Source organism: Rhamphochromis sp. 'chilingali' (genome assembly GCF_963969265.1).
Source record: "Rhamphochromis sp. 'chilingali' genome assembly, chromosome: 5".
NCBI lineage: Eukaryota > Metazoa > Chordata > Actinopteri > Cichliformes > Cichlidae > Rhamphochromis > Rhamphochromis sp. 'chilingali'.
In genome coordinates this window covers 43,379,899-43,405,148 of record NC_137932.1, presented here as the reverse complement: position 1 = coordinate 43,405,148, position 25,250 = coordinate 43,379,899, and the positions used below count along the sequence as shown (strand labels likewise).

The 25,250-nt window shown below is 44.2% G+C and overlaps 1 protein-coding gene across 14 annotated transcripts in view; it reads left to right on the top strand.

The window, feature by feature from the left end:
• Positions 1-25,250, top strand: part of szt2 (SZT2 subunit of KICSTOR complex) — a 113,938-nt gene that overhangs the window by 39,504 nt on the left and 49,184 nt on the right. For all 14 annotated transcript variants that reach the window (XM_080881664.1, XM_080881671.1, XM_080881668.1 and 11 more), the window contains 4 exons: positions 3,938-4,056; positions 4,280-4,444; positions 5,911-5,995; positions 20,896-21,069. In XM_080881664.1, coding sequence (XP_080737790.1) covers positions 3,938-4,056; positions 4,280-4,444; positions 5,911-5,995; positions 20,896-21,069 — 543 coding nt within the window. The remainder of the gene's footprint in view (positions 1-3,937; positions 4,057-4,279; positions 4,445-5,910; positions 5,996-20,895; positions 21,070-25,250) is intronic.

The following is a 25,250-nucleotide window of genomic DNA, read 5'->3' as shown; positions in this document are numbered from 1 at the left end:
ACTCTGACTACACTCTCACTACACTCTCACTACACTCTCACTACACGCTGACTACACTCTCACTACACACTGACTACACACTGACTACACTCTGACTACACACTGACTACACTCTGACTACACACTGACTACACACTGACTACACACTGACTACACTCTCACTACACTCTCACTACACACTGACTACACTCTGACTACACACTGACTACACTCTCACTACACACTGACTACACTCTCACTACACGCTGACTACACACTGACTACACTCTCACTACACACTGACTACACGCTGACTACACTCTCACTACACTCTCACTACACGCTGACTACACGCTGACTACACTCTGACTACACTCTGACTACACTCTGACTACACGCTGACTACACGCTGACTACACACTGACTACACGCTGACTACACGCTGACTACACGCTGACTACACGCTGACTACACTCTCACTACACGCTGACTACACGCTGACTACACGCTGACTACACGCTGACTACACTCTCACTACACTCTCACTACACGCTGACTACACTCTCACTACACGCTGACTACACGCTGACTACACTCTCACTACACACTGACTACACACTGACTACACACTGACTACACTCTGACTACACACTGACTACACACTGACTACACTCTCACTACACTCTCACTACACACTGACTACACACTGACTACACACTGACTACACAAGATTTGTGCTAAACGTCTCAAATCTCTCACATCTCAAACACGCCGTCACTCCTAAAACTTCCCCCTCCCTTAACAACTAAATGCCTTTTGTGTGTGTGTATGTGTGGGGGGGGGGGGTGTTTTTGCTCACAGGCTTTCGAGCGTTTTCCTTATAAAACGCCGTTTTTACCGTTTCTTCCTGCAGTAAATATAAACAACGACAGTATTCAGGAAGAAAACCAAACATTGCAGATATTTTATCATAACTCTGGTTTTACGTGGCCGATCAACACAATTTAAAAACTGGTATAAAGTCCACACTTTGTCCGTCAGTTGTTCGTCTGTCCTGCTCACGTCTCCAATGGTTGGACACGTTGTCATTAACGTGGCTTCACTCCACATCAGCTGCTTTGCTAAAACACCGGCACATAAGGACGCTGTCATAGCCTGTCAGCGACGTTGATTAGCTGCGTATATACGAATGTGAATCGCATCATTGGCTGGACTTTGGGATAAGGTGGCATCGTTCTGATCCCATACGGGAGCAGCCAGTCACTGACTCACACTGCAAAACTGAATCGTTAAAGTTTTCATTTTAATTTCAATTCAGGTTAGATTTGTTTTTTTTGTTGTTGTTTTTTTGTGCGCAATGCAGATTTTCTGTGCGCAGAGACCGAGCCAGCAGTGCACAATTGCGCACGTGCGCAGCTTAGTGGGAACATTGGTCATAAATATAACTTGAAAATTCATATTTTTACCCCTCAGTACGGAAGAGGATTAGGGCCACTGGAAAAAAAAAGTGGGCACGTCTTTTTTTTTCTCCTTTTCCTGAAGTCAGAATTCTGACTTTAATCTCAGATTATTATTGTTTCCAGTGGCCCTAATCCTCTTCCGTACCTCAGCCATAAAAGGCTGATGGGATATTGTTGTCACCCCACTGTGGGGGGTGGGGGTGGGGGGGGGTCAGCAGCATGAACATCTAAGTTTGTGAATAACTGGGAACGAGGCAACGTAGGAGCTACAAATTGATGCCATTGGTGTTCAGATCTTAGTGACTTTGAGGGTTCTGCCAATCTTGTGAATGGCATGTCTGCTGGAGGGCAGCTTCTAGTGTTTTGAGTGGTGTAGAGCCCTCAAACTCCGTAGATGTCCATGCATTAGTAAGCTACTGAAAAACATGGTGACTGCATTGATGCATTGTTTCAATTAATGGCAGCAATGCAGCAACAACTTAACCTGCAGCAGTTAGTTAGGTTATCCTGGTGTTAATAACGGGCTGTGACATACATGTGGCAACATTTCCACATATGAACTTTGATTTCTTAAGGATAGTTGGGTCAAATGTTTTTTATAGATGTTCATGTTTCCTGCAGCCTAAGATGTAATGCGCTGTTATCTGTGACCATTGTCAGGCGCAGATTTTGCACAAAGCAGTTCTCAGTTTCTGAGGAGGCTTTTTAGTGCTGCGTAGCATTATGAAGGGCTTTGAGTGCTCAGGTCCATTTACCAGGAAACATAAATGAAGGCTTGTTGCACTGTGTGGCGCCCCTCAGTGCAACAAGCCGGTGGCTGATGCTGCTCCGCTGCACACACAGTGGTGAGGGGTGGAAACCTGCAGACAGTTTTGCTAACACCCTTCACTGCTCCTCTTCTCTCACTGAGTGTGACTTGGGGCGCTGACAGAGAAGGCAGTTGTCACCTACCTTGTTTACACATCTTTTGGGGAACAAGGGTTCTGTAGTCGAGGGGTGTGACTCCCAAATTGGACTCCAATTTAGAGAGAAATGTTTTTCAGCCCTGCACACAACACAAACCCAACTACTGTGTGCACCTTAGTTTCATCACACTGAATAATCCCACTGTGTGTGTGCTTTAAACACGTCTTCCTTCAGCTAACTCATGTTAAAAATAAAAAGTCGAGACGTTTGGGTGTGAAGAGTTTCTGCTGCCCGGTGCTGTTCCTCCTGCGGACATGTTGATGGGGCTGTTGCACTGGGAATCTGTCTCAGGCAGACACGCTGGCCTCACTTCATGGTTTCTCAAAGCATAACTCATTAAAATCCTCCTCTGCTTCTTCCACTCATCATAGTCTGAAATGATCTTTATTCTGCAGTATCACTGGATGGCTGTATTAAAGTCTCCTCCATGTGTTTGTGTGATTAGTTTTCTTTTGTCAGCAGAAGAGCTGCTTTATTAAAGCAGACCCAACATTACTCCTTTACATGTTTTTTCTTATATAGAGTGCCACAGTAGTATCATGGTAATAGTTTCCAATATTGAGGTTAACGTATGTTTAAGCTGTGCGCCAGAGATGACCATATTAGGAATGTCCCCTCTCTGTGACATCATACAGAGCCGAAAGTAGAAAAAATGCCTCTGTGTTTAGAGCAACCACAGGGATTGATTGTGGATAACCTGACCTTGTTATTTGAAACCAAGGCCATGTTCAATATCAACATTCACCTTGGAAAGTATAAATATGTCTTTGAGAAACAAAGACGAGGTTCCCTTGAAATGCTCAGCAGAAGCAAACAAGAATAAAAATGTTTCCGTCTGGATTTGAAAATTCGTTTTCGAGACGTTCCTGAAACTATCATGTTTTTTATGCTGCATTATATGTGAAAGCTGCTTCCCCATACTTTGGTTTTGCCCTTGGCACCACAGGCAGTCCACTCCCCATCGATCCAAGGCGTCTCACTCACATCAGCAACGGGCCCATCTTAGCATCTTTAAGCAAAGACTGATATTTTTTCCCCTTGTTTTCGATTTCTTCTTTCTTTTCTCATTTGTTTCTATACAGCCAGATCCAAGCAAGGTGCTGTATCCTTACTTTATACTGGGTTTCTAGGTTCATACAATATTAGTGAGACAACCATCCTGTGGCAGAACCAGTGTCTGCAGGGTGGTGCAGTCATGTGCTTCCATCACAGGATGGTGAACACAAAAACATCGGGCTATAGACGTGACGTTGGCATGTTATTAGAGATCAATATCACATAGCTGGAGACTTTCTAAACATCTCGCACAGCTTGAAAGTTTCTGAACTTCACAAACAAGGACAGTCTTAAACCACTTGGACTGTCCCTTTGTAGGCAGAACCTTTGGATTATTTGACTTTGTCACAGGGGAGCAGTTTGCCTCATGCACTCGATCCTCTGAAGACTTTAATTGCTAACTTTCCGTCCCGTTTCTAATGCACTGGCAGAAGAGGTGAGGGTGACACAGGGCTCTTTTATCACCGTTTGTTCAGGTCCAGAGATCACAGACGAGCTGGTGAAGGTGCTGCGTAAGCGCCTGGATGAAACCACCTTGGACAACATCATTGTCATGCTTGTCAGGAACTGCAAGCTGACGCCAGCTGATGTGGAGGTACATTATGATTTTCACTTTTTAGGGGAACGTTGCTTTTGTGTTTCTGTGTGTGTGGTGTTCTTCTGTAGTTCTGTGTGCAGCGACTTGTACAGTGAAATGAGTAAACTGTGTCCTGCGTCTGGGTTGTATCCACCCTGGGGAATGCAGAAAGCACTTGTTTGCACTCAGACTACTGAAAATTGCTTCAGATAAAAGCCTTCACCAAATGTTGTCTGGTCAGTTCATCCAGCCGTCAGGATCTCCAGCCACTGAGGTGATGACCTTCAGCCTCCCCCAGTACTGTCTGCCCTGGCTGTCCGCTGTGGCTCACTACCTCAAACAGAACCTCCTCATCTTCCTGCATGTGCCCAAGTACACGGACATGAACACAGCACATCACTTCAAGGTACAACCTAACATTTCCCCTCATGCGTTCACTTTAATATTAGTCTTTAAATCTTTAATAATACCTGGAATCAGCATGGTGTTAGTCAGGTGAGCAGAAAGAAATCTCGTTTGTTTCCAAAGGTTTTCAACCACAGTGACACTCTGTGATAAAACGCCAGCCTGTGGTGGAGAGTAATTACAAAAGACCTTTAATGATGGCTGCCTGTCATTACATTTCTATGTGAGCTGTGACGGTGCACCAGTATGCACAAAAACAGAACACCCTTTAAGTGGAGTTGAGCCTTCATTAAAACGCGAGTCCTCTGACACGTCAAAGTGTCGGCTGTGCAAGTGATCGTCTTTGTAGTTCTGGCTCTTGGCAGTTCTGTCACTTTCAATAACTGTTTACACCCCAAATGAAAGGCTGAGTTCAGGCAACACTGTGACATTGTTACAATAAAGTCTGATGGCGTGAAAAAAGCAGTCGGATCAGAAAGCTTGTTGTTACTTTATCGTTCACTCGGTCTGCTTGTTTGTATCTCTGTTTATTGGTTCTTTAGGCTTATTGAACATTGGGACTTATTACAGTGTTTTCTTTACTAATAATTATAGACTGTGTGTAAAATAGATTATTATGTTAATATTTGGTATCAAGTTACAGATGAATAAACTACTTGAATGCTCTTGTATGGGCCATTAGTCCAGTTACCTCCCACAGCAAACAGTGTTAGTTCTCAGATAATTAAAAGGGACCCCAACACATTGCTGTGGATGTGCAGGTTAAAGACAGTTCACAGGAATTTGGAGGCAACACAGAAAACTTGAAGAAACTGTCAGGAACTAAAGTCAGGTTTGAAATTCTGGAAGTTGCCTGAAAAGCTCTGCAGTTTATCCCTGTGGGCCTCGAGGAGGCTGTGACGTGAACCACAGACATGAAGAATAGAAAGGGACCACCAGACATTCTAGTGAAAGAAACCCGCTTTGATAAAATAAATAAAAGGGTAATGTAAATATGTCCTAGCATGTCTACTAAGATCGTTCTGTTTGAATAGATTAGCCTTTATTTTACTGGTAAATCCCACTGAGATTCTCTAATCACTCACCCTGAGATCGTTTCTGACAGTTTAACATAATCCAAGAAACTACTGCTGCTTGATTAAACACCTGAGTAAACAGACTTTTTTGTGTCCTCCGAATACTTTGAAAGATTTGTTGACTTGTAAAAAATAGGTCCGTGCTCCCTGCAAACTGAGGAAGGCCTGCCTGCATTGATAGATGACAGGCTGACATGCGAGTGCACTACAAACAGCACTGTTTAAAGTGATCGGGATTAAAAATGAATAAATCCTAGATATGGGAGGCTCTGCACAACTGAGGCAGACACTAAAATCATTTTGACAAGTCTCATTGTGGTGTATGAAATAAATGCTGACTTGTGTGGTTTGAGCTTCCAGGGACTGATTTGCTCTCCTGTTCTGTCTGCAGCACTACTTTCATTTGAGCAGTGACACGGCTGACGGTGATATCTACCTCTACAATAAGCCCGGAGGCCAGGGGACGGGAGGCAAAGGTAATCACATTCTCCCAGCCCAGCACGTCAGTGCCACCAGGCCTCAGTTACTCTGTGTTTGAGGGGAAGGTAATCCTACAAAGACAGTCAACAGCACAGTAACCTCAAACCTGTCACCTGTGAATACCGATAGCCTAACCTTATCCAGGTGGGCTGCACTACTGTGTTCAGGTAAATCCAGCTTTGACACATGACCAGAGCCGGCGGTGTCTCTTATTGAGGCTGTTTGCCACAGCCTGTCTCTCTGATAGTGATGCAGGAGTCTACATGTAGGTTATTGCTGCTGTGGTGCTGGTTGCACCTGCTGGAAACCTGTAAGTACCTGGAGTCTGTATACTTACTGAGCACTGCTGATGTTCATTCCTGGTAGCCAGGACTAAGTCTCAGCACCTGGCAGCCATCTCGGCAACACCAAAAGGATGTCAGGTGATGTGAGACTGAGCGCCTGAACAAAAAAGAGGAGAAGCATAGACTCAGTTTCATTTGTCACAGAGACAAGAAATGTTGCAGCCTTGCCTCAAAATAAGGTTTAAAAACCTTTATTCTCTGATCAGACAACATTATGGCCCCATTAGTGTTCAGACACGTAGCTTCTCCCAGCTGAAAGCTGAACCCAGCTGTGGGCTGATACGTTTCTCAGTTTTTAAGCAGATCTTCAGTGCAGTGCGTCACCTTTGGCATTACGTGACACGTCTCTGTCCTCGTACGGGGTTTGGTGGAACCTGTGACACTAAGGTTAGAGTTGGTTTCGTCCACTGAAGTAAAAAAGGTTGTGGGAGCCAAGTTAAGATAGTTCATATGTTTTAGTATTTATATTTCGCTGTTGTTAAGCTTGTTTGTGTAATTAATAATTTTAGGAAATAGATGCATGTTTATGGTGGAACTAGGTTACGTAGTACCATGAATACATGTGCCTTAAAGACTCGTGTTTATAGTAAAATCCGGGCATCACGGATGTATGCAAATTAGTGCATGCGGTGCGGGAGGGGGGAGAGAGAGAGAAAAGGAGTTAACATGGCATAAGCTATACGGGGCAGCAGGGTAGAACAGAGCCACACGGTTTTCCTACCGTAGTAGGTTATTTTGTTGAGGACAAGTTAAACCTGACCACTCCTGTAAGATGCAAAAACTGTGGAATAAATTTTTTGTTACATCTTTTCACATCGGAGTCCCGTGGAGTTCTTTTTCCTCTTCAAACTGACGTACGCGAGTGAATCACGGGAAAACTGGTCTCACGGCTTAAACATTTTGTAGGAAAACCCGCTCGTTGTGGAGTAATTGACGCGACTAAAGAAGGAAAAAACCCGAGCTGCTGCAGCGACAACAAACGTGAGTAAGTGGAGCTAATTCACGAGGAAAAATTGCTGAGTCATGGTGGATGCTGAACTGTGTGGTAGCCAACCTGCATGATTTTTGGATGATAAAATAAGGATTTTGGTGTTGCTATTCGGGAAATTAATAGCATGAACAACGAAGAAGAAGACACAGTAGCAGAATTGGAAGCTAGGGCGGTGAAAATCACACCTAAAGCTATGGAGGAAAGGCTGCAACGTATTATCAATTTACGGAAGGCCAAGCTAGCCAAATTAACAGGCACAGTGAAACAAGTGCGCCAGCTGATGGAAAATGAATGTGATACCAGCCTAACAGAAGTAACACAGTTAATGAAGGATTTTAATGAGCGGTTTGGAGAGTTTTGTGGTTTGAACACAAATGTTAAAGAGGTGCTCCAGCAAATGCCGGAGGAGGATTTAACTAAAGACCAGGAAAATTGGTTTGAACCTAAGGCTGATTCCTTTAAGGCTTTTGCTGAGACAGCTTCGGCTTGGATTGACAAGATGGCCATGCGCGCTGTGGAGGCTGAAAAATGCAATGAAGATGTGGATCCATCTGACAGCATATCTAATGCATCTGTCTCAAAACGCAGTGATAAGGCATTGTCAGAACGCGGCTCCTGCGCTTCGTCATCGGTGTCGTCCACACGCATGAAGGCAGAGGTGGAGCGAGCTACCTTATTGATTAAGGCATCGTCTTTAAGACAGAAACGCTTGCTGGAGGAAAGGGAGGCTAAGCTCCAAGCTGAAAAGGAGGAGCTAGAAATACAAACAGCTCTTGCAGCAAATGAGGCAAAGATCAAGATCTTATCGGAATACGAAAGTCGTGCATCCAAGGCATCCAGTCGCGTATCCACTCGGGATGGAATGAACTCCTACGTGGCATCACATAAGGTTGGAGATTTATTTACTTTACAGCAGTCAAATAGCCCATCCCCCACACGAGAAAGACAAGCACAGAAGAAGAACATTCTCCAAAACGCACAGCAAACACACACTGTTACCTCCCAGCCATCGCAGACACCAAGTGCTCTACAGGATGTGGTCGAAGCGCTAACTAAGCAACAGAAGTTAGCTACGTTGCCCCCGCAGAACATATCTGTGTTTAAAGGGGACCCATTAGAGTATCGGCTGTTCATGCGAGCTTTTGAACATGGTGTGGAGGACAGAACAGAGAGCGACAAGGATCGATTGTACTACATGGAACAATACACAAGTGGGCAACCACGAGAATTGATACGGAGTTGTCTTCATATGGAACCTACACATGGATATCAAACGGCTAAGAGACTGTTGGAAGAGCACTTTGGAAATGCCTACAAGATATCAGTGGCATACATTCACAAGGCTCTTAACTGGCCAACCATCAAGTCAGATGATGGAGAGGCTCTGCATGCTTTCGGCCTCTATCTTACTGGATGTCGTAATGCAATGATGGATGTGGAGTACATGGAGGAGTTGGATAACACGGCCAACATGCGTGCTATCGTTTCCAAGCTTCCGTACAAGCTGAGAGAAAGGTGGAGAACATATGCTTGTGGGGTCTTAGACAAGGCAAAACGCGGAGTCACATTTGCAGATCTGGTGGAGTTTGTCAATAAGCAGGCCAAAGAAGTTTTGCATCCATTGTTCGGTGATATAAAGGACAGCACATTAAAGGTCCAAGTTAGAGGGCAAGTGGATGAGAGGTTGCAAAGGAGAAGTGGAAACAGAAAAGGATTCACTGCAGCTGCAACTATCACCACTACACAGGACGTACCCTCTAAAGAAAGGAACAAGGTCAGCGGGAAGCAGGTGTGTGCATTTTCCAAACCCTGTCTTTTCTGTCGTGGTGAAGAGCACACCATGGAACAGTGCAAGAGGATGAAGAAGTCACTTCATAAGGAAAAGATTGACTTCATGCGAACTAAAGGACTATGCTTCAGCTGTCTTAAACAGGGACACATGAGTGGTTCGTGCCAAGAAAAGGCAAGTTGTCAGGTTTGTGCACAACCGCACCCCACAGTGTTACACATGAAGACTAAGCCCAGTGCTACAAGCAAAAGGGTAGCTTCTGAAGTGGAATCATTAGAAAGAGAAGACCAAACAGAGTCAATCGTGAATGGATTTGTTGAAATGGAAGCACCTGCTCACGCTGCAGAGAAAACAGAGCACATTTTGGCAATAGTTCCAGTACAAGTGAAACCTAAAAGAGGACAAAAGGTGACACACACTTATGCTTTTCTGGACCCTGGCAGTACTGCCTGCTTTTGTACTGAAGAGTTAATGCATGAGCTTAACTTGTCTGGCAGAAAGACAAAGATTTTGCTGAAAACAATGGGAGAGGAAAAGGTCGTCAGTAGCCACATTGTGTCTGGGTTGGAAATAAGCAGCTTAGACAGCAATGACTTCTTTGAGTTGCCAGAAATGTACAGTCACAGTGACATTCCTGCTTCTGCCGACAATGCTCCTTCTCAAGACTACGTGAACAGGTGGACCTACCTTCAGCAGGTGTCTATACCTAGGATTGAAGCAAAGATTGGACTGCTAATCGGGGCTAATGCACCTAAAGCTGTTGAACCTTGGCAAGTTATAGCCAGCGAGAATGGCGGTCCATATGCTGTGAAGACAAGGCTCGGTTGGACCATCAGCGAACCCCTCCAAGGAAGCAGTTCACAAAAGGCACCATGCGGACTGATTCAGGTTGCAGCAAACCGAATATCAGTTAGCAAACTGGATGAACTCTGGGACCAGCAGTTTAAAAGTGACTTCCCTGAGCGTGAAAGAAACGAGAAACAGGAAATGTCAAGAGAGGATTTGCAGTTTCTGGAGATAGCGACAGAGTCAGCTACTATTGTGGACGGACACTACAGCATCGCTCTGCCATTGCGGAACAAGCGCATTAAGATGCCCAACAACCGCAAAGTGGCTGAGCAACGTGCATTACACCTAAAGCGGAAGTTGGAGAGGAATACTTCATTCCACGCAGAGTACTCGGCTTTCATGAGTAACGTCATAACCAACGGTTACGCAGTGAAAGTGCCAGAACAGGACCTTGATCGTGACGATGGAAAGGTTTGGTACCTACCGCACCACGGAGTTTACCATCCCAAGAAACACAAGCTTCGAGTGGTCTTTGACTGTGGAGCATCGTACAAAGGCACCACCTTAAATGATCAGCTGTTACAAGGACCAAATCTTACCAGTACGCTTCTTGGGGTAATTATCCGGTTCAGACAAGAGGAAGTGGTCATCATGGCAGATGTGGAAGCAATGTTCCACCAAGTAAAGGTGCCTGATGAGGATTCTGACCTTCTTCGGTTCCTGTGGTGGACATCTGGTGACATTACTCAGAATATGGTGGAGTACAAGATGGTGGTTCACATTTTTGGTGCAACTTCGTCACCAAGCTGCGCCAGCTTTGCTCTGCGCAAATGTGCTGAAGACAACCGAGATCCAGCCAACAGCCAAGCGGTTGACACAGTCCTGCACAACTTCTATGTGGACGACTGTTTGAAGGCTGTGAGCTCAGAAGAGGAAGCCATACAGTTATACCACACTCTTAGAGCTGTATGTCAGAGGGGTGGATTCAGGCTCACAAAATGGATAAGCAATAGCAGAGCAGTTCTGTCTGCTATTCCAGAAGAAGAAAGGGCATCGGAGGTTAAAGATCTCGATCTGGATCAGGACACACTCCCCATTGAGAGAGCGCTGGGAGTCCAATGGTGTATTCAATCTGACAGCTTCAGGTTCAAGATTGTAATGCCAGACAAGGCACCCACTCGGAGGAACCTTCTGTCCACTGTAAGTTCTGTCTACGACCCACTGGGTATCTTGTCACCAGTCACGCTTCAAGCAAAGAAGATTCTGCAAGAGCTTTGCAGGAGAAAGATTGGCTGGGATGTCATCATACCTGCAGACCTAGCTCACAAGTGGCACAAGTGGAAGACCCAGCTCCGCCAGCTAGGGAACATAAGCGTTCCAAGATGTTTTAAACCTGTGGGCTTTGGAGAGTCAGTATACAATCAGCTGCAACACTTTGCTGATGCCAGTGAAGAGGGCTACGGTACAGTAAGCTACTTGCTACAGAGGAACAGCCGTAACGAAGTCCACTGCGCATTCATGTTGGGAAAGGCAAGAGTGGCCCCACTTAAGCCCATTACAGTTCCCCGCATGGAACTTACCGCAGCAACCATGGCAGCACGCATAGACAGGGTTCTGACATCTGAATTGCAGCTTCCGCTCCAACCATCTGTATTTTGGTCAGATAGTACCACGGTACTCAAGTATATCAGCAATCAAACAAGTAGATTCCGTACCTTTGTTGCTAACCGTGTGGATGCAATCTTGAAATGCTCCAGTCCAGAGCAATGGAGGTATATCAACACCTCACTGAATCCTGCCGACTTTGCATCAAGGGGGCTCCGAGCAGAGAGCTTCATGCAATCCCACACATGGTTACAGGGGCCGGATTTTCTCACCAAACCCATGGAAGAGTGGCCAGAAGAGGTGCACCCAGTTGAAGGCCTGACTACAGATGACCCAGAGGTAAAGGGTAACCTGGTGTGTGCTAGTACAATCAAGGAATGTGAAGATGTAGTGCTGGAGTTCCTGCACTACTTCTCATCCTGGTTTAAACTTAAAAGGGCAGTGGCATGGATGCTTAAAGTCAAGAGCATTCTGCTGCAATTGTGTCGCAAAAGGAAGGAGTTGTGTGCTGTTAAAACACAACCTGAAGTCGAGAGGGATATGGAAGGTTTCAAGGACAGCCTGTTTCAAGGGGACACCAACAAGCTAACGGTAGAGAACCTTGCGAAGGCTGAAGAAGCAATCATTCGCTACTGTCAGAGAAAGACATTTCCTAAGGAGATCAGCGCACTTTCTAAAGGTCAGGGGGTGAAGAGGACTAGTAGTCTTTTCAAACTGAGTCCAGTACTTGAACAAGGCATCCTTAGGGTCGGAGGGCGACTCAGCAGAGCAGCACTACCCGAGGAGGCTAAGCGGCCAGCAATCCTGAGCAAGGATCTTCACGTCACGAAGCTTATCCTCAGAGAAATACATGAGAACTTGGCTCATAGTGGTTGCAATCATGTTATCTCCAAGTTGAGAACAAAGTTTTGGGTACCCGGTGCCAACTCTGCAGTACGAAAAATACTCGCTAGGTGTATTGCCTGTCGGCGTGAGCATGGAGTTGCAGGACAGCAGCAAATGGCCGACCTACCCCGAGACAGAGTTCTGCCAGATGACCCTCCATTTACTAACTGCGGAGTGGACTACTTTGGTCCGTTCGAGATCAAACGTGGTCGAAGTACGGTGAAGAGGTATGGAGTCATTTTCACCTGCCTAACCACTCGTGCAATACACTTGGAGATGGCAGCCTCGCTGGACACAGATTCCTTCATCCATGCTCTCCGTCGCTTCATAGCCAGACGAGGCCAGATAAAGACCCTTCGTTCTGACAATGGAACTAACTTCATTGGTGCAGAGCGTGAACTTAAAAGAGCCATTGCTGAATGGAATGTGTCCAAAATTGAAGACCACCTAAAACAACAAGGCATTCAGTGGATGTTCAACCCTCCCTCAGGACCCCATCATGGAGGGGTCTGGGAGAGATTGATCAAGTCAGTGAAGAAAATCCTAAACGTTACCTTGAGGCTGCAGACACTGGATGAAGAGAGCCTGCATACACTTCTGTGTGAGGCGGAGGCCATTATTAACAGTCGGCCAATAACCAAAGCGTCCAGTGATCCAAATGATCTGGAAGTACTCACTCCCAATCACCTGTTGCTGCTCAGGAACAAACCATCTCTTCCTCCCGGACTGTTCGACAGGCAAGATCTCTACGCAAGAAGAAGATGGAGGCAAGTGCAATACATGTCGGAAATATTCTGGAAACGATGGGCAAGGGAATATTTACCACAACTTCAAGAGAGGCAAAGGTGGACCCGTCCATCTCGCAACTTTTTGGTTGGAGACATTGTGCTTATTGTTGACGATACAGCCCCACGCAACTCTTGGATTACAGGGAAAGTAATCCATGCTATCTCAGACAAGGCAGGAATGGTGCGGCAGGTTAGGATCAAAACCAAAACGAGTGTACTGGACAGGCCCATTACGAAGATTTGCCTTCTGCAGGAATCGGACTGAAGTAATCAACTGCAGAGACTGAAGTTTGTGTACCTTGGCTCCACAAGTGTAATTTGGTAATTGTGTAATAGGGTCACAATTAGGGGCCGGTATGTGGGAGCCAAGTTAAGATAGTTCATATGTTTTAGTATTTATATTTCGCTGTTGTTAAGCTTGTTTGTGTAATTAATAATTTTAGGAAATAGATGCATGTTTATGGTGGAACTAGGTTACGTAGTACCATGAATACATGTGCCTTAAAGACTCGTGTTTATAGTAAAATCCGGGCATCACGGATGTATGCAAATTAGTGCATGCGGTGCGGGAGGGGGGAGAGAGAGAGAAAAGGAGTTAACATGGCATAAGCTATACGGGGCAGCAGGGTAGAACAGAGCCACACGGTTTTCCTACCGTAGTAGGTTATTTTGTTGAGGACAAGTTAAACCTGACCACTCCTGTAAGATGCAAAAACTGTGGAATAAATTTTTTGTTACATCTTTTCACATCGGAGTCCCGTGGAGTTCTTTTTCCTCTTCAAACTGACGTACGCGAGTGAATCACGGGAAAACTGGTCTCACGGCTTAAACAAAGGTTTTGTGTCTAACTGAAGGTGCAGGCCACCTTTTCTTCTGATTGGCTGTCCCTCAAAACAAGAAGCTTTGAACTGCAGGTGGGCGTGTACACAGCTTCCTACCTCAGATGCCTGCACGTTGCATGTTTGCACTTGTGGACGCTCAGAGTAGAAAAAGCAGTATGAAACTAAAAAGTGTTGAAAACAATGTGAAGCCTGAGCTTCGGCTCACAGGGTGACCTTTCAGTCCTCTGTCCTCATTATTCGAAACCTTAGGCCTTAAGTGGGCATCCACTGCCGTGACCACATATATGTGAGCGGAAGCAGAAAATGGCCTGTTTAAACACGGATCCATTTTCATAAACTGCTTTACAGCACTGACAAGTTCTCCTTGTTTACTGTGAACAAATAATGACTTGGAAACTTTGCTGTAACCTCAGCTCTTGGCTCCGTTTCCTTTGTTAAGCTGCAGATGTGGAGTCAGTGTGATATCGTCAAATTCGCTGACATTCTCTGTTTTTTGTCCTATTTATAACTCCCACATTAAATTCAGGAGACATTTCCCTGTCCCTGTCTGGCATAACAGAGACCATCACACTCGTCCTCCCTTTGCTGCACACTCTTAATTTCTGTGATGAGAATCAGCACATTTGTTTTCCTGAGGCGGCTCTCTTTTCCCCCTCCTTAACATGCACCTGAAACTTGTGTTTGTGTGTGTCTGTGTGTGTGTGTGTGCGTGCACGTGCATTAAGCTGGGAGCCTAACTTGCTCTTTAACCAGCGGTGACCTGCCTGTTGCAGGAAAGCTTCTCAGCTGTCCTGCTCGTTATGTGGATTGTTGTGAGCTGCACAAACCTTGAGCTAGCAGCTTGTACAGTGTGCTTTATGCACTCATGAATGTAATTTCACACTTGTGTAGAAATTGGTTTGCTTCATGTCAACGGTGCCTCATTTAGCTGTGCTCCTTCATTCAAATCGAGCTGAAGTTCTGCAAAGTTTTTCCACTTTGCTGTCATGCTTTCTCCTGCAGAACTGATCAGTTCCATTTCACATTGCAATACTTTCTTGTTTATCAATATGCTAATGTCATCTACTGGCATTTGAAGCCAGTTAAAGGGGAGTGCTGCTGCTTTGTAACTGAAAGGTTAGCTAGTTCACTGCGAGAAAGCGAATGTATAACTCTCCAACCAAAGGGCAGCTAATTATCAATGTAAATGATGAGTTTACTGAATTGAAGCGCTTATGTATAATTACTGTTTCTGTGACACGTTCCCTGCCATTGTCAATACAACTCAACGTTTGGCTGTTAATTACACTGCTTCATTTTCATTTGTAGAATCATTGTGCCGCCCAAAGTACACTTCCTGTATTAACCAATAACAAAGATATTGTATATAATCAGACCTTTGGTTGCAAGTATTAAAAAGCAAAAGCACATCAAATGAAGAGGTGGCCAAGGAGACGGCCTGGAAGGGGAAAGTGGCCAAATTTACATCAGGTGTGGTTTTTGGTTTTGTAGAGTTTTGCACCAAATATTGGATCAGTATCAAACCAAGATCAGCAACAACTTCTCCTGGCATATCAGCTTCTTTAAAAATAAAAAAGCCAAGATTTATTTGTTTTGTTTTGGTACCAAGTAACTTTCCAGTGAACAGACACAGCGCTGCTTCCAGCTGCAGAGCAGCGGGAGCTCTGGAGATGGCCTCCTCGAGTCTCTTTCAAACTGACCTCTGCGCGCCTGTTGAATCTAAACATCAAGGCTGATGTGAAGAGTTTGTCCCTCGCTCCTACATTCGCTCCACTTGCCGTCTAACTACTTTTTAATTGCTATGCAGGAAAGCTCTGACTGAATCTCATTAGTCTTAGCAGCTGTGGAACGAGGTCCTCAAGTTATATGATGATATCCAAGCCCCCACTCACTGTGTGAAATAACTCCCGAGTGTCAGACAGCTCGAAAAGTTGCAAAGTGAGAGATACCCTGACTCTCACCTGTGTTGCCTGACTGCTAATTAATGAAATGTTCTCTGAGGACTCTTTGCTGCTCAGTCGTTTATCGTCTGAATCCCAGCTGACTAAATTAGGATCGGCTTCCAAACTAGCTGTGAGGTAACAGCTTCTGTTGTAGCTTCAGATTTTATTTGCACTTAAATGTCACGGGCCTTATCAACACTTGTTAATAGATAACATCCTTATAAAGCGCTTATTAACACACACTAGCTGTTAATAATATGCAAATGTGGCATCAGATATCACACAAGGGTTTATTACATGTTATAGACCCATTAAGACTCTAAATAGATTCTTATGCTTAATAGTGATGATACTTTATTATTTATTTATTGTGTTTAACAACTAACTCTGCCTTCATATTCTAAATCAACAATAATACCTTATTAAGAAGTCCTGTTAACATGTAAATTATGTCAGCAAGCATCTTATAAAGACCTTTTTCTAACTTCCAGTCAGGTCATTTTGGTTTGCATCGACCGATTTGTGGTTACATTTCTCAGGAAGTGCACGTCAGGTTACGTGGGAGGTTGCAGCGTAGGGTTAAGTAGGGTTTTGGTTGGGGTGTAATTTACGGCGTAGATTTGACGCAGCAGTAAAACTCGCGTGCTGAGTCCTGTTCTTGGAAACAAGCTGCCTGCTAACCTGCTCAGTTACAAACAAACTGAAAACCTTTTTCTTCACACAGGCTTAGACTTCACAGGTGCTGTTGCTTTGTTTTATTTCACCTCTCAGTGCAGTGAAAGCCTGCACAGCTTCTTCTTTTTTCAATATATTTTTATTGATTTTATAATTGAGCCGTATACAACAATCACCTTCAAAAGAACACAATAGAAGGTGGACGGCAAGTCAACGAGGTGGTAATGCAGCACACATAAATGTTAAGACAGAGCACATTTCACTTAAGTTTATCCATCAGGCTAATGACTGGTTGCCAAATCTTATAAAACACTCTCTCTCGGTTAGACAAGGTAAACCTGATTTTCTCCAGGTGGAGTACATTTCCAAATTCTCTCAACCACATTTCGAAGGTAGGAGGTTTATCAGACTTGCAGCTTTCTTGCCGCAAGTGTGGTCATTGACACAACCTGCGTCTCTGTCTTGTCCCTTGCCCATCCCGGGTCAGACACCCCGAACAATGCTGCAAAGGGGAACATGGGACCTCCCTGCCAAAGGCTTTGGTCAGAAAATCAAACAGATGATTCCAAAAAAGTTAGTTTTTGGCATTGAAAGAAACGGTGAAGCAAAGTTCCTCGACCACTTGAACACTTAAGACAGAGGGCTGAAACGTTCTTGTATATTTTTTCCACTTTAGTGGGAGAAAAAAATACCTTAAATTGGCTCAGACTATGTCTAGCATTTACAGAACTACAATATGTATTCTTAATGCACTCTTGCCAAACATCATCAGTAACATCCACCCTGCCACTGCTCCCTAAAAGTATCAGATGAAGCACTGTATGTATCTAGTAAGGCGTGTAGGGCTCAGCTGACACGGAGCTGTCAACTGCACAGCTTTTTATGCTTTTTCATATGTGTTCAACACACTGAGTTTACCTGTAATGAAATGTAAATGAAGTTAAAGTTCAAATGTCTGTGAGAGGTCACACTCAGCAGGGCTTTAAACATACATTAGATAAAACTTATATATATATTTAAACTGCAGTTTAAACAGGTGCTTGTGTCAATACTTTAAAAACTAAACTATACCCACAAATGACTCTGTTGGTTGCCTCCGAGAGAAGCTCTTGGATTTTCTCAAATCCACACAATTCCCACTCCCGAGTGTCTTGCCTGAGTGCCTCTCCTTTGCTCGTGTCTTTGTCGGTTCTCAGTCCTCTTAAATGCTTAAATAGACGGCAGCTGGACTTCAGTAGGTTTGTGAAAAGCTTCTGCCTCTCATCCAAGAGGCTTATTCAGTTCAACTGTCAGCTATGAGGCACCTACAATGCAGCCTCCAGATCCTCTTTAAACCCCACGCTCACTCCTGGCCTGAGTTGACCTCGACAGCTCATATGAGGGTGGAAATGGGGCGATGTCTTCACACTTTGGCCCCAGTGATGCTCACCTTCTATCACACCGTGGCTCATGTGTATATTATTAACAGTAGGTGTACGAACATCCGGCCCCCGTACAAGGGGTCAGCCCCACCAGGGGATCTATACCTGTGGCTTGGTAACAGTTTGAGAACTGCAGAAGCCTCTTGGATGAGAAGCATATCCACGAACCTAAAAACATGTAGCTCCCCTCTTTTTAAGCACCCAGGAGACTGTTTTGCTCCCAGCATCAGGACTAAGCAACGATAGTTAATGGTAGCTTAGAAATGCAGTAACCAGCACAAACTCCAACACACAAACACAACAAAGCAACGAGTTTTATTGGTAATGACATAAGCAAGCTATGGTTAGACAGCTGGCTGCTGGGTTGGGCATTAAACAACATGGCAGGCTGTTTTGGTTTGGTGGATCAAATCTGACTCACAACCCTCTTTCTTTAAGCTAATGTTGGCTAATGCTAGTGTGCCTACAAACACAGAAAACTGTCTCATGAAGCCAGATACTGAGAATAAGGCTGGATGACTCCCTGGGCTGATCTGGCTATGTATAAATGAGTTTATCACCGAAACATCAGCAGACAGTGAAGTTGCAGCTAGCTGGCTAATCATGTTTTGCTTGCAAATATTACTGCAAGCAAAATCCCGCCAGTGGGTCGGCTTTACTAGTGTGGTGCCCAACAACTGCCACCCCCTCTTGGAGTTTCCTGGTGTTAAATTGGATAAAAATAAAATGTTATTGGTTTTGCATCCCTAATACTCTCTGTTCTCTGGGTCTTTTTAATGTTGACCCAGGTACCATGTTGGAGCTGGTTCAGCATCTCTTCCCACCTTCTCAGTTTAAAGGTACCTGCCCGTTTCACTCCTGCTGGTTGTGTCGACTGAAGCCTGCGCTGCTGCTGCTGCTCGTGGCCTTTTATTTATTTTCTTTGTAGTGCCCTAACACTGTGTTCGGCCTTTGTTAGGCTTCCATCAGCATATACATCGTTGTTGTTGTTGTTATTATTATTATTGTTAGCTGCATCCATCTTTTAGTTGGCTTAAGATTTGGCAGCGTACGCTGCTCTATGGTAAATGGTAAATGGCCTGTATTTGTATAGCGCTTTTCTAGTCCCTAAGGACCCCAAAGCGCTTTACACAACCTGTCATCCACCCATTCACACACACACGCTCTAAACACGGTCTCTAACTGTGCCCTTTAATGGCGCCTGATCCCTGGGCACTGATGCACTCCCGTCGCACCAGCAGCAGGCTTTCATCTGAGCGCTGAAAACACGCCCAGTGGTCTTTCTCCTCTGCAGGCCAGAGGATCCAGTGTGCATGTTGCGCATAAAGAATTTCAAATTTGGATTTGTTTGACCTCACAGCATTTTTCCACTTGGCCTCAGTCTGTCTTTTGGATCATTTTTCTGCCTCGTGTTCACATTGAGCTTCATTATTGCATGATACGGCCCATTTTTATTCTTTTGAAAAACATTATTCTAAATTTGTTGCACAACATTTTGCAGTTTTTTTGCACACTGGTGAACTTCTGCTGTTAAATCAGAAGAAAACAAATTCAGTGTAAATATGTAAATGTTTTCTGTGTTCTGCTGTGAAGGAAATATGGGTTTATGGGATTTTACTTTTGTCTCGTCCTGGGGAGCATTTTATGATTTCGTTTTTATTTGTTGTGTCAAGCTCACCAACCAGTGTCAGTGTTGATAGACTGTGCAGAGGACGGCCATGTGCCCTGAGAATGGAGCCTGAAGTCACTCTGTGGCTGCCCATTAGACACACAGGCCTCATTTCCCAGCTTGATCGTTCGCTCACCATCATGAAGAGCCAGTTACAGGAAGCTTATATCAGTAACTGGCTAATGCAGCATGCTCGGCTGCATGCACATTGCAATGAATAGTCAAATATGAGATGCAGATTCACTTTGATAAGCAGTAAAATTAGCAATTTAAATTGTTTAAAAAATAAGAGTCATCTCGCCCATGGGGACTTTCCTATTTCTCTGAGCAGGGTCCAGTATCTCCCAGTACAGAACAGAGCGGGCACAGGTGGCAGCAGACATGATATTAAATAAGGCGGAGGTGGAGGGTGGAGGTAGGGCTGCAGAGTAGCTTGCAGTTTAAAGGAGCTTAGTTGGAGATTCGCAGTGACGGCTCGGCTGGTACCTGTACTGCTGCGCGAGGGTTTCAGTTGTTGCCGTCTTAGTTTAGTAGCGTGAGCTTTGTTGTCGTCTTTGTTGACTTTGACCCTCGTGTTGACCCAACATAGGCCACTAACACGGAAACACGCTCACAGACAAAAACGGGCCAATACTTGAATAACCTGCTTGATCTAACAACACATGTGAGTTTGGTTTCTTCTTACTGCCTTGGAATAATTACTGCTACATGTGATTGCGTAAGTTTTCATTTACTAAACACCGTGGTAGAAAGAACGCAGCCGCGGATGCCCTCACTCATCCTTCCTTAAGCTTCACAGTATTTCTCAGGGAGTGTCAGCTTGTATGGGTTCAGCTCACTCCCAGCACTTTGATGAATTTATAAAGTGTACATACGTGGTGGTTATGTAGCTGTGTGTTAGCTCAGGAGCTTTCTTTGATAACTAGTATAACATCCTCAGACATGTGGTGGCAGCTATACTTCTGATGAAGCTTGTGCAGAGCTGTGATGCGTCAGGAAGTATGAGATGATCAATAATGAGGCCTGAAAACCTCAAAGTTGCTGGGAAATTTCAAATAAACATGAAATGAGGAGACTATGAATTGAAAACTAATGAGCGACCCAGACTTTGGTGATTTGAAGTTGGTCGTTTGAACACGTTCCCTGCTCTTTCAGGTATCGCCTGCATCGCCCTCTCCTTTGTCGATGCCCACGGTCGGCCCCTTCAAGTTCCAGCTCAGGGCGGTGCCGCCCTGCAGAAGTCCGAGAACTGCTCCGTCCCCCTGCACCCGGATCGCTTTAATGAGCTGACCGCTGTCGTCAAAGTGGAGTCCATCATTAGCGGCTCAGGTAATCAAAAAGAAATCGCAGTCATTTGTAAATGTTGTATCGATATTTTAGTCACAGCAGAACAAAGGAAACACGTGTTTATCAGAAGGAAAGAATTTGCCATTTTAATAAAAATATTAGCAGCAATGTTGATGACAGGTCGACAAGATTCGTGCAGCAGGAAACGGCTGTGAGTGGTGTTTGGTGCTCGGTGGGTCCATAAATAAGCTTTATTGAAGAGATGCTGGAAACAAGAATTCATCAACACAACAGTGCTGGTTTGGCCTCTGAGGAAGACGAACTGATTTACAATGAAAATGAAAAAATGCCTGCTTGTGTTCCTCAGAAATGAATTTTATTGCTCCTATAAAAGCTTAAATTAACCACCGAGTGAAATGCCCCGAGGAGAGAGGGAAAAGAAATGTATAAATATTCAGTTACTTTGCTCCTTTTTGAAACTTTCAGTGATGTAAAGTATCTGTTGAATGTAACCTGCAGCCGCGCATGTACGTGACGACTCACAAGCTGCAGATTTGCAGCCTGTAAACAGCTGATGCAGCCTGTAAACAGCTGATGCAGCCTGTAAACAGCTGATGCAGCCTGTAAACAGCTGATGCAGCCTGTAAACAGCTGATGCAGCCTGTAAACAGCTGATGCAGCCTGTAAACAGCTGATGCAGCCTGTAAACAGCTGATGCAGCTGTCACTGTCATAGCTGCACTTTTATTTTTCATTTGCTGCAGTTCTAAAAATCTCCATATTGTGAAGCTGCCTTTCTGGTGAACCTGAACTGTGTCTTTGCAGAAGCTGTCCACACACAGTGACTCGAGATCACAGGCCTTTGTATTTCTACAGTTCAATAAGCGTCTGTGTTATCTGAGCTTTGCTGATATTTTATTGAAAACCCAGCAGCCAATCAGAGCTGCAGACTGTAAACAAATTTGTATCTCAGGTGAAGCTTGATATTGACAGGGAGCCACTTTGATGTGCAGGATGTAGACTAGAGCCTCTTTCAGTCTGACATTATTAAAGGAGGTGATGAGAGGTTTGTAGCAATGCACAACTCTCTTAAAGGTGTGCTGAGTTTATGTTGATGCAGCTTGAGACAGAAGATGTGGCTCTGGGTGATCTTTCTCTTCATCTGCTCCAGAGCATATTTTAATATTAGGTATCACTGAGATCCAGATGTCCAAGCCCAAACTGAGGTAATGACCTGGTCTCCAGATGTTTTCATAGTCTGCGTAGATTAAGCACGACTTGAATTTAGCATGTGAAAATCAGTGCAGCCCACTTTTACAATGCCAAACTAATGTTTCCAGCAGAGACTGGGCTCATTGGTTTTCACATTATTCTTCACCCTCTGGAGAATCATTTCACTGCTGGATTTGTTTATGCAACAAGGTTACAGCACGTCCCAGGAGGCATGTAAACGCCACTCATTTTAAAATGGATTAATTGCAAACATAAACATCAAACTGTGCTGGGGTTAACAGTCCAGCCGTTAAATTTAGTGTCCAAATATGAAATGCCCCTAAATCGGAACAAGTAAATCTGCCGGTTAATGAATACGAGTCCATTACGGAGCCACTTACGGAAGCTAAATTTGTCAGTGTGACACTGCAGCACACGGCCATAAATCAAAACGAAATCTCATATTTGGGGCTTGTTGTTATATAAAGTGTTAGTCACACTCTGCTGCTGGGATTGGTGAAATATGGGGGAAATAATAACCAAGCTGTTTTAGGCATTAAAAATAGTCATCGTCAGTGCTGTAGGTTTAACTGTGTAGTATAACCTTCACATTACATGGTTTCTATATAGTTTCATGACATGTTCAGTGAATTCTGCTGAAATATGAAGTGTGTGTGAAGCAGTGAACAGAGGCCACAGAGTTCACATGATGTGTCCCTAACAAGCATCTGAACATAACGGGCCATCGTCCCTCTGAGCAGGTGCTTTTTATTCTTCATCACCTTCTGCAATTAGGTTGAATAGATGTGTAGAAGTGACAGAGAGGGATGTGTTAGCTAATCGTTAATGCAATGTAATTTAAACTGTGCGCTACCATGAGCTGTTTTTAACATCGATATATCACAGACAGTTTAATCATGATCCTTGTGAGAGAAATGACACCATGGTGCAGATGATTAATGGCCCTTATCTGAGTCCGACATGGTGCCACAGCTGACCTGATATTAAGACCACATCTCTAAGAAACGTGTGCTGATTACTTCTGAAAGCTTAAGTGTTGGTACTTTTATCTCTACCTGGATTATAAGGAGCAACCCTTTCTGTGTAGGAACCCCTAAGATTTAAAATGACAGAAGCCTCGTGGAAATTACTGAGAGACGAGGGGCTTGGTGTCTACGCAAAACATCTAAACAGGCTTTACAGTTTTGTCACTCCAGTAAACACCTCATGCATGAGATGCAGGTGTTACCATTTCAAACTGAAGTGTCTCCATATAAGTAGCTTGTGCATGTAAATGAAGTATTTAGATATCTGGGCCCTATTTCAGGAAGCCGGTTTAGAAAACTCAGAGTGAAAAACGATACTCAGGGTTGAGTAACCCCGAACTGTCCAACTCGGAATATTCTGTTTCAGAAAGGCTGATAACAATTAGTTCAATCAACGCGGAGTTGCATTAACCCCAAGTTAAGCGCACGCACGAGGATACATAAAGCCCTGATTAGTGGAGCACAGATTAAGCGAGTCACCATGGAGACGGAGGGAAAGAAGGCGCGGTCAATGTATTTTACAGCGCTTGAGGCCGAAATTCTGATGGCAGCATATGCTGATAACATGCAAATTTTGAGGGAAAAAAGTAACACAGCCTCAGCTGCAAAAGAAAGGGAGCATGCATGGCAAAACATAGCCGACAGAGTCAATGCGTGAGTGTTAATTTAAACATTGATCGAGGGATTTCCACCCATTTAACACGTTATTTTATCATATGTTATTTTATTTGTTATTTTATACATTTTATTTTGTGATGTGATGTGAGCGCAGGTGCAACCCAACAGGCCCCAAACGTTCCTGGCAGCAAGTAAAAATGAAATATAAAAATATAGTCCAAACAGGTGGTGTAATTGTATCATGAGCCATAGTGCTTGGTCTGTTTGTCCGATGTAAATCAATTGCAGTTAGAGGCTACATTAATTTCCTTTCTGTAAGCACTTATTGAAATTATCTGAGCACATTACAAGTACATATTTGCTTACTCTGTATGCTCAAATGTGACCCGTTATAGCCAACAGAAAAAAAGCGGAGGCCCGAAAAACAGGTGGGGGTCCTCCACCACCACCACTCACAGAGCCTGGCCACTTGGCTTCCACATTTGTGATAATGTTGGCAGCATCACATATGATCTTCACAGTGCAGAGAACACAAATTAGCATCCATTACTATAATGAAATAATTTGTTAGTTTGAAATGCTACAGGGAACTATGTACCTGTACATTAATGCTGTGGAAAGACTTCCTGTTCACATAGTCTCCTTCATTTACTGAAGGAGCAATGATTGGAATGTGAGTGCCATCTATACAGCCAATCACGCCTGGGAACCGTGAGAATAAATGTACAATTTAAGTAGTAGTTCAAGTATCACCACATCATGAATTAAGTTTTGTTCATCCTGATACCTGCAATTTTGTGGCATCCCTCTTTGATAAATCTTGTGGGTCTGTGACCGGGGAACACCACAGACGAGTACAGGAGACGTTTCAGTGCAACTGTAACATTCCTGACTGCCCGACAGACGGTAGCCTTGGAAACGTGCTCAGCGTCACCAATATTATACAGAAAGCTCCCGTTTGCAAAAAACTGAAGTGCAATACACCTTGTTCCCATTTTCTTCCATTTTTCAGTGACAAAGTTTCTACTGCAGCTTTAAAAGCGAAGCACAAGCTCACCTCTCCTCTCACTGCCCCTTACTTAGGTGACAAAGCTCAGTCGACCGTTACAGCCACTGCCTGGGAAGCATAAGCTTACATTAAAAGAACAGCAACTGGTATTTTGTCCTACCTGCAAACTGCACCTCACTGCTGCCCTGTGAAAATAACCAGTACTGTGAGTAAATACAAATTATATGATTCATTTTCTTTTCAGTTTGGATTGGTTGAGACTACTTGTTTAGGTTAAGACACTAAAATGTATCTAGTTAGCTTTGGGCACAAACACACTATTGGTTACTTAAGACAGTA